The sequence below is a fragment of the Notamacropus eugenii genome, chromosome 1, assembly GCF_028372415.1.
Source record: "Notamacropus eugenii isolate mMacEug1 chromosome 1, mMacEug1.pri_v2, whole genome shotgun sequence".
Classification (NCBI taxonomy): domain Eukaryota; kingdom Metazoa; phylum Chordata; class Mammalia; order Diprotodontia; family Macropodidae; genus Notamacropus; species Notamacropus eugenii.
In genome coordinates, this window is record NC_092872.1 from 471767299 (window position 1) to 471780779 (window position 13481).

Below are 13481 nucleotides of genomic sequence, written 5' to 3' on the forward strand. Positions count from 1 at the left end.
AAATATCAGAACTCTCAGGTCAAGGAGAAAATATTAAAAGCAGCCAGAAAGAAACAATTTGAGTACTGTGTAAACACAATCAGGATAACACAAGATCTAGCAGCTTCTATATTAAGGGATTGGAGGTCTTGGAATATGATATTTCAGAGGACAAAGAAGCTAGAATTAAAGTAAAAAAATCACCTACCCAGAAAAACTGAGTGTAATACTTCAGGAAAATAATTGGTCATTCATTGAAAAGAAGACTTTAAAGCACTTTTGATGGAAAGACCAAAGCTGAATAGAAAATTTGACTTTCAAACACAAGAATCAAGAGAAGCATGAAAATATAAACAGGAAAGAGAAATCATAAAAGACTTACTAAAGCTGAACTGTTTGCGTTCCTACATGGAAAGATAATGTTTGTTTATCTTGAGACTTTTCTCAGTACTAGGGTAGTTGGAGGGATTACATGCATATAGACAGAGGGCACAGGGTGAGTTGAATATGAAGGAATGACATCTAAAAAACAACATTAAGGAGTACTGGCAGAAGGAGAAAGGGAAAAAAAATAGAATGGGCTAAATTTTCTCTCACAAAAAAGAGGAAAGGAAAAGCTTTTTCTTTTTCTTTTTTTTTTATAGTCCACATTTGTGGATGACATGATGTCATTTAATGCCATTTTATTTATTTATTTTTAGGTTTCAACATTCATTTCCACAAAACTTTGAGTTCCATATTTTCTCCCCATCTCTCCCCTCCCCTTACCCTGTAACACCTTACATTTTGATTACCTTTTCTCTCAATATGCCCTCCCTTCTATCACACCCCTCACTTCCCTTATACCTTCCTTCTCTCTTTCCTTGTAGGGCAAGATAAGTTCCTATACCCCATTACCTGTATTTCTTATTTCCCAGGTGTGCATGCAAAAACAGTTCTCAACATTCTTTTCTAATACTTTGAATTCCAACTTCTCTCCCTTCTTCCCTCCCCACCCATCCCCACTGAGAAAGAAGGCAATTCAATTGGTTTTTAGGGCAGCTATGATCAGATATGTTTACATCTGTTATCAGTCAGGTATGGCTTTACTTTTGTACTTTTATCCCCAGTGCTTGGCTTATAGGAAGCACTCAATAAATGCCTTCTAATTATTTCATTCATCTAGATCTATACATTAAATTGCAAACCCAAACCTCTAAGGTATGTAGGAAAGACCATGACTAGAACCTGGGCATGGGGACAGTTATATGACACAGTGGATAAAGCATGGGCCCTGGAGTCAGGAGGACTGAGTTCAAATCTGACTTCAGACACTTGATACTTACTAGCTGTGTGACCCTTGCCAAGTAATTTAACCTCAATTGCCTCATCAAAGGAAAAAAAAGGAACTGGGCATAAAGGATAATGGCTTTATTTCAGGGAAGGACGTGTTCATCTAATTCCCAAGACCAAGACACTGACACATATAGCGAGAATTCCAAGTAAAATAGATTTTATTTAGTATAATCCACAACCAGCCTCATACACTAAAAACATTCAGAAGAGAAAGTAATCTTAGGCTACAGATGGCCCCCATTTCTTAAGTTGTATCTCCATCCCTTCATCAGGCTGATCTATGGCTGTTTCTGTTTTTGTTTTCTCCCTCCACCACCATTCTGAGAAGCTCTCTAACCACCAGGCGTCCTTGCCAAGTAAAACCCCAAACCTTTTCTATCAAGGTCTACTGAAGCTTCTTTACAATCTGATAGCAGATCTCCCCAGATTAAAGCTCAAAGTGTTCTCTCTTCACCCCAACTGGCTTTGACATGAGTTCAGTCCAAAATTTTACTTCTTTCTCCTTCAGCTTTTTGGCTGCTTTGGAGGTGATGTCAATTTCAAGATAGCCTTCATCCTGATTATAGGCAGGCCACTTTGGAAGTCCTTCCCCATTAGGGTTTCTGAAAATAAAGTAATCAATATTTTAAAAATAAAAATAAATATTGAATTAGCAGTAGTGGTTGAAAAGAAAAAACGGAGAGGGAGAAACCTACTAAACATGCTGAAGCAAAGACCCTCGTAGTACCCTTGTGTTACCACTCTTACCCATTTTTAGCAAAGTTGGCCCAGTATTTCATCACAGCTCTACTAAGTTTCTTCTCTTCCTCTGGTGACCCCCCTGAAAATGAGAATTGAAGATATTAGAATGTGACTAGAATAATTTTAGTAATAAAATTGTGAAGTATATCCTCAGTGCCCATCTCATTCTCCTTTTACACCTGCCTCCACTTGTGAGCTCTCCCATGAGTCCTGCACTTTGCAATGTTACAATGGTGTGTCCTCTCCACGTGATGTTCTGACTCAGTACCTCATTATTTCTTTACCTTTATTTGCTAATCCTGCCAGGATTTTACTTTCCTTTCCTCTAGAGGTAATTTTAAGAAATAATTAAACAATACCTAACACATGCCAGTTCATGGGCATATATATTTATAGAGAAGGCACTGACTACAAAGAGACAAATTCTGATGGTAGAATTTCAGGCATAAGCAATAGCTTAGTAGAAGAGAGATTTTAGAAAGTATAATGAATACTAAATAAATAGTATTTAGCATCATAAAATTTTACTTATAGGAACCATTTAGCCCCTTGACCTACAGTCAAAGGGCTACACTTGAAGACCTAAAGGGCCACATGTGACCTTGAGAGCTGGTCTAGACCCATCCTTTATTTTACAGATAGGGAAGCTGAGGACTATGTGACTTGTCCAAGGTCATCTAGGTAATAAGTGACAAAGCTTAGATTTGACTTCTTTCTAGGTCTGACTCCAAATCCAATTCTCTTATATTATCCCATTTTCAGCTTGACATCTAAAGGCTAGGAATTCATTGTATTAAACATTCCACCTTAAAGCATTTGTTGGGAGTGACAATTAAAATGTCAATGTGGTTTGCATTCAGATTTTCTTTCAGAGTGGGAAATATGGAGAAATTCTCAGGAAGCCAAATAAAGATGGCCAGAACTGACTGTGCTTGAAAGGGAAATGGGCATCAAGTGCACAGACCAGGAATGGGAAATCTGTGCGCTTCGGGCCACATGTGGCCTTCTAGATACTTAATAAACTGTTTTGTTCTATAAAATTTGGATTCAGTCAAAAGGCCACACTTAAGGATCTAGAAGGCCACAGGTTCCCCACACCTGGGATAGACCAAAACGCCTAGAAGGAGGGATTGCTGTTACATGGCCATCATATATATTAACCTTGAACACACTGATTAGCATTTTAATTCTGTAGCACAGAGACTCATCTAAAGTTCACCTTTCCCATGCTCATCTTACTATGAGGAACCTCTAAAGCAGGGCAGACCATCAGTAAAAGCTAGGTCCCAGAAGCAGAGCTATCTGAATGGTCCAGTGGCAGAATTTTTGTCTTTAACCCCGACTGCTTACTTCAGTGCCTGGAATATAACAGGTCCTCAATAAATGTTTGTTGATTGATCAATTGCTCATCATATTCTTCCTCTGAGAATGCTCTCCTAACCAGAATTGGAATTCAGATGGACTTCAGATAAAGGACACCTAGTCCAACCCATCCTCAAGAATCCCTTCTACAGCATTCCTAACAAGTGGTCATTCAGCTTTTGCTTTGCTGTTGTTGTAGTTGATGTTGTTTCAGTTGTGTCCAACTCTTTATGACCCTATTTGGGGTTTTCTTGGAAAACATACTAGAGTGGTTTGCCATTTCTTTCTCCAGCTCATTTTGCAAATGAGGCAACTGAGGCAAGTAGAGTTAAGTGACTTGTCCAGGGTCACACAGCTATTAAGTGTCTGGGGCTGTATTTGAATACAGGTCTTCCTTACTCCACAGCCAGTGCTCATCTATTGCACTACCTGGCTGCTCTCAGTGTTTGATCTTATGAAACAAAAGAAGGACATGTTGACATATTTCTAATCATTAGGAAATCTTCCTTACAGCTAAGGTCTATCTCTCTACAGCTTACATGCACAGCTCCTAAGTTTACTCAAGCAGAACAAGGTAAATCTTTCTTCAATACTTGAAAAAGCTGTCATATTCTGCAAAGTCTTTTCTTCTTCAGTTTAATTATCCTTGTTTCCTTCAACTATTCCTCATATGACAAAGTCTAAAGGCCCCTCACTCTCCTGGTTCCTTTTCCCTGGTTGTTTTTCAGCTTGTCCACATCTTTCCAAAATATGGTACCAGTACCTGAGCAAAATGAGCCAGATGCCATCACGACAACACTATAGAAATACCATTATCTCACTTCTGCTATACACTATACTTCCCTTAATTTAGCCCCAAAAGCCATATAATTGTGGCAAGAAGAAATCCTTGCTCAGTGAGGACACGTAAGGCTTAGGATAGATTTCTGGAGAGATGAGCTGTGGGTGGGGAATGGGGAGCCAAAAGACCTTCATTCTAGTTGTAGTTCTATCACTAAATTTAGAAAATGCATTTCTTTTCTCAGGGCCTGAATCCTTACCTGGAATTGGAATGGCTAATAACTGCTCCCATTTAAGAAATACCACCTCCAAGAACAATGTAAACATCCTTTGTTTGTCATTTAAAGGCTTTCATTGCTTAGCCAATTCCTACCTTCCCAGTCTCCTTTATACTTAAATCTCCATCCCCGCTCCACCTTCTCCCCTGCTTTCCCTGTGATCTAGTGACACTGGTCTCCTTTCTGTTCCTTGTACAAGACCCTCAATCTCCCATCAGTGTATTTTCATTGACTGTACCCCCATAAATAAAGTTCTCTCCCTCTTGATAACTGCCTTGGCTTCACTGGTTTCCTTCAAGTCTCATCTAAAATTCCACCTTCTGAAAGAAGTCTTTTCTGGTCTTCCTTAGTTTTAGTGCCTTCTCTCTGAAATGATTATCTCTAATTTATCCTATCTATCATCCATCTATCTTATACATAATTATTTGCATATTGTATCCCCCATTAAACTATGAGCTGAAGAGCAAGGGACTGTCTTTTACCGGACTTTGAATCCTCCCCTCTCCATGCACCCGTCAGGGTTTAGCATAGGGCACATACTAAGCACTTAATAAATTCTTATTGACTTGACTTGGTCTTCTGCTTCATAAGAGATGTTGTCAGCAAGTGGGATAATTGGTAAATTAAAAGAGTTAAGTAATTGTTAAAGTTAAATATTATTTTCCAAATAAGCAGAAAGTGATATTTTGACAATTATTTTTTGTAGCAGAGATCAATCACCTCTCAAAAATGGAGCCCCAAAGACAGAGGGAATTTCATCCCCATGGTCTGCCTTCACTGTCTCTGGTTTCAGGTTGGTTGAGAAGCTAGGCCGATGCTGAAATTCATACATGTACGTGGGTGCACCTGATGCTGAAAGAAAGGAATAGAAAATTCAGTTTATCAAGTTTTCTAAATTAGATGAACTTACATAGAAGGGAGTCCCTAGGGGCCTCTGGGGAAATAGGAAAGAATTTTGCTCTGAGTCCTTAAGTTAGTTTAATTAATAGGGAACCCTAGGTTCTGAGTACATAAGAGACTCAGAGGAGCTGACAGAGATTTGCAGTGCTGACTGGCATTGATAGCCATATGCTTTTCCTATTGCTGAAGAGTGTCTTCAGTTCAGCAAGAGATCTGCAAACTTGGTCTTAGTTGTGTAAAATCTTAAGGGGTCATCTAGTCAAGTCTTCCCTTATCTCCATCAAATGATTCCTTATTCCAACATGGTAACATGGTACATAGTAACATTATTCTACTCCAAAATGAATTAAAAATCCACAGAAGTTCATAGCTGAAAGAAACCTCAATAACTTTCTAGCCCAGCCCATAGCTGAAAGAAACCTCAATAACTTTCTAGCCCAGCCCATACCTGAAAAAAGAATCCCACAACCAATTTTCTCTTTACCTTTTTACGAAAAATAGTTATGTAGTATTGAGATTAAGCATTCCTTTAATGTTTAGTAGAATTCACTTGTGTATCCATCTGGTCCTGGGGATTTTTCCTTAGGGAGCTCATTGATGGCTAGTTCAATTTCTTTTCTTTTCTTTAAAAGGTGGGGTTATTTAAATATTCTATTTCCTCTTCCATTAATCTGACCAGTATACACACACACACACACACACATATGTGTGTGTTTATATATGTGTGTATACATTCAAAAATGTATGTATATATACATGCATATATATGCTCATGTGTGTTTATATGTGTGTGCATACATTCATATATTTATGTATATGTAAATATACACATACATGTATATTTTATTTACACACACAGGTATATATATCTGTGTGTGTGTGTGTGTGTATAAAATATTCATCCATTTCACTTAGATGCCAGTTTTACTAGCATATAATTCGGCAATTGACTCCTAATAATTGCTTTAATTTCATCTCCATTGGCGTAGCCATCCTTTTTGTTACCGATAGCAGTAATTTGTTTTTGTTTTTTTTTAAATAAAATTTATCAATCTATTGATTGTATTTTTTCTTTAGTAAAACCAACTTCTAGCTTTATTTACTAGCTCATTTTTTCTACTTGAAACTTTAATAATCTCTTATTTTCAGGATTTCCACTTTGGTGTTTAATTGGGAAGTTTTAATTTGTTCTCTTCCTAATTTTTTTAGCTGCATTCATTGATCTGCTCTTCCTTTGTTGATGTACTTATTTAGAGACATACATTTTCCCTTAATTACTTCTGTGGCTGCATCACACAAATTGTGGGATTTTTTGTCATTGATGTAATCCTCCTTACTGAAATTATTGATTGTTTCTATGATTTGGTCTTTGATCATTCATTCTTTAGTAATAGACTATTTAATTTTTTTAGCAATTTTTTTCATCCATTAATTTTTTTTCATCTATTCTTCCATGGCCTTTGATTAAAAGCAATTTTTATTGTATTATGGCCTGAAAAAGGTGCATTCAATTTTTCTGCTTTTCTGCATTTGGTTGTGAAATTTTTGTGCCCTAATGCACAGTCAGTTTTTTTTCCAATGACACCATGTACAACTGAGAAAAAAGTATATTCCTTTCTACTCCCATTCCCATTTCTCCAGAGTTTTATAATATCTAACTTTTCTAAGATTTTATTCATCCTCTTGATTTTTTTTCTTATTTCTCTTATGCCTACATTTACCTGGTTCTGCAAGGGGAAATTTGAGGTTGTCTACTATTATAGTTCTATTGTCTATTTCCTTTTATAAAATATTTATTTTTTGTGTTAAGAATTAGGATACTATGTTATTTGGTGCATATATGTTTAGCGCTGATGTCACTTCATTATCTATGGGTCTTTTGTCAAGGTATAGTTTCCCTGCTTATTCCTTTTAGTTAGGTTTATTTTTGCTTTTGCTTTGTCTCAGATCATGATTACTTCCTGTTCCTTCTTATTTTTACTTCAGCTGAAGCATGACTGATTCTGCTAAAGGTACTTATTTTAATTTTGTATTTGTCTTTCTGTTTTAGGTGTGTTTCTTGTAAACAACATATTGTTGGATTCTGGTTTCTGATCCATTTTATTATCTGTTTCCATTTTATGGGTGAGTCCATCCCATTCACATTCACAGTTATGATTGCTAAATATGCATTTCCTTCTATCTTATTTTCTTCTGTTTATCCTTCTATCTCTTTATATCCTGTCCCATTTTGTTTCTTACCACTGTCCACTTATACCTGCTCTCCCTCTTATTACTTCTCTTTTCTCTTATCTCCTCCCTCTCCTATTTCTTTGTTGGGTAAGATAAATTTATACTACCATGTGGGTACACACACGCATACACATATACATATATGTACACATACATACATGCATATAAACACATAATTATATACTCATGTGTGTATATGTATACATATATGCATGTGTATTTATATACACATATATGTGTGTTTATTTATGTGTACGTACATATTCGTTTATCTATGTGTATGTATATATATATGCCTGAGTGTATGTGCATGTGTGTGTGTACACATACACACATGCATATAGACATATATATCTATATAATTCCCTTTTTTCAACCAATTTAGATGTGAGTGAGGTTCAAGTAATAGCTGCCATCCCCTACCATCTTCACTTTCAGTGTAAAAGCTCTTCCTTGTGCAACTCTTTTAAGTGAGAACTTTTTATTGTCATTCTTCCTATCATTCTTCCTTTCACTAGGGAATCTATCCTTCCCTTCTGTACCTTTTATTTTTTACAACAGCCCAATGCAATCTATTCTGTCCTGCATGCTCTTTCTATGTAGAATCCTTTTAACTTCTCTAATAATAATAAAATTCTTACAAGATACATGAATCACCTTCCCATATGGAAAGATAAACAGTTTAACTTTGTTGATTCCCTTATGATTTCTCTTTCATGTTTACCTTTATGTGCTTCTCTTGAGTCTCATATTTGCCTTTCAAATTTTCTGTTCCACTCTGATCTTTCCATCAGGAATGCTTGAAAATCATCTATTTCATTAAATATCCATTTTTACTTAAAGAATTATGCTCAGTTTTACTGGATAAGTTATTCTTGGTTGTAATCTCAATACTTTTGCCTTCCAGATATCATATTATAAATCCTCTGCACCTTCAATATGGTAACTGCTAAATATTATGTGATCCTGAGCATGACTTCACAGTCTTTGAATTGTTTCTTTCTTGCTAGTTGAAATGATTTTATTTAATCTGGAAGCTCTGGAATTTGGTTATAATTTTCCTGAGAGTTTTCATTTTTGTATCTCTTTCATGTCACGATTGGTGGGTTTTTTTTTTCAGTTTCTATTTTACTCTCTGGTTTTAGCATGTTAGGGAAATTTTTTCCTTGATTATTTCTTGAAATATGATGTCTGAGGTCTCTCTTTAATCATAACTTTCAGGTAGTTCAATAATTCCTAAATTATCTCTCCTCAATCTATTTTCCAGTTCAGTTCTTTTTTCAAAGAGATATTTCTCTTTTCCTTCCATTTTTCATTCTTTTGACTTTTAAAAAAAAATGTTTCTTGATATTTCATGGAGTTATCAATTTCTACTTCTACAATTCTAATTTTTAAGGAATTGCTTTCCTCAGTGAGATTTTATACCTCTTTTTCCACTTGGCCAATTCTACTTTTTTAAGTATTTATTTTCATGAGTAAATTTTCATAGCTCTTTTTTTTCACTTGTCAGTTCTATTATTTTAAGATATTATTGTCTTTAGGTTATTTTTGTGCCTCTTTTACCAAGTTAATTGTTTTTTCACAATTTTTTCTTTTGTTTTCATTTCTTAATCATTTTTTTCCTACAACTCTTATTAGATTTTGATTTCTTTTTAGTTTCTCCAGATACTCTTGTGGTGCTTGTGTCCAATTTACATTTTTTCCTCTGTGGCTTTGATTGTAGCTACTCTGATTTCATTATGTCTTCTAAATTTATGTCTTGATCTTCCCTGCTATGTTAGCAACTTTTTATAGTCAAGTTCTTTGTTGCTATTGTTGGTTGCTCCTTTATCCATCATATTTCTCAATTTGGAACTGAATATTAATGTTGGACTCTAGGCATGGCTGTAGGGGGAGGCTCTGTTTCAAGTTTCATGCTTTCTCACACTGCTGTTACCAGAGCTATGGTACTAGAGAATTTTGGGAGTTTTTGGTACTTCTAAGGTGGCATGATCTGGGGAGAGGTGTGGTAACTGCCCTCTTGGTCTGCACCCTAGTTCTTGCCTGGGAAGGGCCCTTGATCCCTGGGGATTGCAATCAGTACTGATCCTCAGAGCCACTCCTTCCTTGGGACCAGAAATGATACTGTTTGTCAGGGTCATTGACCTCTTGGGGCCCCCAATCCCTCAGCTAAACATGCTCCTCTCTGCCCTTGAATCCTGGCTGAGAGGTGGGTATATGCAATGAAGTTTGCAAGCAACATCTGGTCTTGCATCTAGTCCTACCCAGAGGTACTCTGTAATCTTTTACCATTTATCAGGTCCCTTACCATCTCTGACTTAGGAGCTCCCAAAGCTGCTGCTGCTTCTGTCTCCACTAACTATCCTAACTACTAGTGTTTCATTCACATGGTCTCCAGGGCAACTTCCTTCCCCATGTCACAGATCTCTCTTTCCAACCACTTATATTGTCTTGGCCTGGAAGAATGTCTCACACTGAACTTTTTTTTGGCTCTGCCACTCTAGAATTCAATTTAAGAAGTTATTTTTAAGTTGGAGGGGAATGTTGAGAGAGCTCTGCTGAGTGCTTTTCTACTCTTTCATCTTGATTCTCTGCCTCTGGAAGTCCTGACACTTTTTTTTTTTAACTAAAAAGGCAATTTCCTACTTATTATGTCTCTGGGGAGAATTTGGACTACCATACTGAGTATTCATCCTTGCCTAATTACTGAGATGAATAAGGTTGATGTACTACCTCTTGCTGTTATTCAAGAACTCACCCGCATGAAAACGAGCCACCCTCACAGATGGAATTCCAAACATCAAGTCTCCTAATAAGTTTATAAACAGGTCTTTCCGTTTGATAGGATCATTTGTCATTCCAAGATATTCCTTAGTTAAAATGGGAGTAAGGTTTTTGGGGATTTTCTAAAATGATAAACAAAGAAGTAAAGAAGGAGAAATAACTGACTTTTCAGTCATTCATTCGTTAACTAGTATGCATCACATAAGATTGTACCAACTGATACTTGTTCTCAATAACATCATTACATCATAAGTCACCTGTGCTATCAAGTTATGATACCTTGCTATAGCATAATTTAGCCAATGGCTGTTTATAATACTGTCACCAAACTAAATGTCTTTTGAAATATTGTTTCACCTAATATTACGCTTTTGTAGAAACATTTATAAAATTTAGTTGAGACAACCCTATTCTTAGAAACATTTATAAATTTTAAGTGAGACAATCCTATTCTGAGATAACCCTTAAGTGATAAGTCTCTGTGTTATCAATGTTAGAAGGTATAAAGGTGAATAAGACAAAATTCCTTTCCTTAAAGGGATTACAGTCAAACACATAAGATGACAAGTACATAAGAAAGATATGAACAAGGTGAAATGGGGCTCCTTCAGAAAAGGCTCAGGGTACTTGCATCTTAGAGGGAAAAAAGGATTAAAGAAGGCTTCATTAATTCACTGCATTCAGTCTTTTACTGCCCTCTAACCTACAGTGAGGAAAATCATGTTACAGTTCTCTAGTTCTTAACCAAAGGCGAGAAATACAAAGTAAAGAGAAAAATTCTGTCTCTTTGAGTGATTTTTCTTTTTCTGCCTTAGGATAGGAGGCACCAGAATGCATTGAAAAGTATGCAGGATTAGGAATCATAACACCTTTATTTAAAACTTGACTATATATATGTATATGTATGTATGTATGTATACACACACACACATATATATGTATACGTTTATATAGAAAACCTCAGGGAAATCAATTCCCTCCTCTGGGTCTCTGATTCTCCTGATAACCACATTGAACTAGATGGTGGCTAATGCCCCTTAAATAGTTAGATTCTATGTTTTAAGATTCTATAACCTTTCTAGCTCTGGCATTCCAAGGTCTAAGTTCTCTCCCAGCCCCAACATTATAGAATTTTACATGTCTTACAACAAGTGGGTAGGAGCTCCATAAAAGTGCTGCTGCTGTTTCTTGGTCTGGTATGCCTTCTGAGAAAGGGAACTCCATTAACTACAAAAAATAGTCATTTCACATAAAAAGTAGTGGTTAATATGTGAAATAAAGTAGGCTTTCTGAAATAAACAAACACGGAAAGTGCTCATTTCATTTTGGTTCATATTGAGTTAATCAATGAATTTACATGACTTTATTTTCTAGGAAACATTTAAAGTAGAACTCAGGAAAATGTTGTTTTTGTTTTTTTTTAAAGTATGAAAACAGGAAATGCCCCACTTCTACACAGCCAACAGGCATATCCATTTATATGAAAATATTTATGGTGCCCAAATAATCAGAAAATATGAGGCTTCTAATTTACTGATCATCAGGGTTTACTTAGGAAATTAGGTAATGGGGGAAATTGAACCTGCAGTCTTTTTAGCAATGCCTCTAGAAGTCTCCGACATGCAGGTTGTGATTCCTGAAATTCTGACATTAGAGAGTTTCCTTTAGATTATAAGACTGTTCACTAGTAGAATGTAAATGATGTTGAGAAATTTAATGGAATGCACCAGTTACTTTTGTTAGCAGTCATTTAAATTTGGGAGGATAAATTCACTAAAGGATTTACAACTGGGAGTAACCTATAAGATCTTCTAGTTCAATGACCTCTTTTCAAATTATGCATATACTCCAGTTTAGACTTAAAGGAGATTGAAAGTCATTAGGGGCAGAAACACTAAAATGTGAAGGGAAGAACTTTCAAGTGTAAAGGTAACATTTTACATCTTGGATAAGATAGGAGGTGAAGATAGGATGTGAAGAAACCATCAAGATGATGAATTTGCCCTGGGAGTACAGAATACTTCAAAAGTTCTTTTTCCAGCCTTTCATCTGCATGAGATCTAACAAGACTAAAGGGAGTATAATGTGGCTGATCATAAGTAAAAGCAGACCTCCTTACCCAGAGAAGCTATCTTTGAATCAGAGAATATGATCAACCAGAAATGAGAAGACCTCTCTACCTGCTGCCTGGAGGTCACAAACCTAAGAGCCAAAGCTCTGAAAGAATCATAGGGCAGAGACTTCTCTCAGTTCTAGGTTAAGGGTTATGGCCCTTGCTGAAAAGAGCACTGTAGCATTTCAGCTGAGAATAGTGTTGTAACAGAGCCTGAGATTGTTGAAGATTGAAAATGTCCACCAAAAAGCAAGCCCAGGGAATATGGAAGATAGAATACACACAGCAGAACCAAGCTCTGGGAAGAGTACAGTGACCTAGGGATTTGCCTTACCCAGACAGGTAAGTAAATAAAGCTTATGTTCAAAAACAACACAGTGCTTGGGGAGGGCACTAACCCCTGGGGAAATGAGGAAAGGCATATTGAAGTATGTGGTATTTGAGCTGAGTCTTTAAGGAAACTGGGGTCCTAAGAGATGGAAATGACTAGGGAGAGACAGGAATAAGTAAAGCTTTTCAAAGGCACAGATACAAGGGATGAAATATTGTGCAAGGAAAGTACCATTTTGGCTTGAGTATAGAGTGTGTAGAGAATAGTAGGTTGTTAACCTGAAGAGATACGTTGAGCCAGAGAATGAAAGATATTAAATACTATAGGAGTTTATATTCTATCCCAAAGGCATTGGGAAGTCATTGAAACTTATCAAAGGATGAAATGACATGGTTAGGTTTGCACTTTATAAATATCAATTTGGAAGCTTTGAGGAAGGTAAATTAAAGAAGGGAAAAGCCTGGATACAGGGAGACCAATGAGGAGGTTATTACATTAGTGTCTAGGCCAAACCTGAGTAACTTTGCAGTAGGTAGGGCCCAAATTAAAATAGGCTAAACTTTTTTCAGGCCACAGATAGGTTTTGATCAGCTAACTTTCCAATAAAAGTATAATTAATGATTAAACTATTTTGCAAATAAACCAT

General features: G+C 36.3%; 1 protein-coding gene across 3 annotated transcripts in view; it reads right to left on the reverse strand.

Annotated features, from left to right (window-relative positions):
* Window positions 1-1454: 1454 nt before the first annotated feature.
* Window positions 1455-13481, reverse strand: part of LOC140519345 (liver carboxylesterase 1-like) — a 50647-nt gene continuing 38620 nt past the window's right edge. For 2 of the 3 annotated variants that reach the window (XM_072632250.1, XM_072632252.1), the window contains exons 10-14: window positions 11538-11618; window positions 10366-10513; window positions 5196-5327; window positions 2062-2134; window positions 1455-1916 (exon numbers count right to left, since the gene is read on the reverse strand). In XM_072632250.1, coding sequence (XP_072488351.1) covers window positions 1742-1916; window positions 2062-2134; window positions 5196-5327; window positions 10366-10513; window positions 11538-11618 — 609 coding nt within the window. In that variant the 3' untranslated portion in view covers window positions 1455-1741. The remainder of the gene's footprint in view (window positions 1917-2061; window positions 2135-5195; window positions 5328-10365; window positions 10514-11537; window positions 11619-13481) is intronic. The other variant, XM_072632251.1, reaches the window with a different exon arrangement.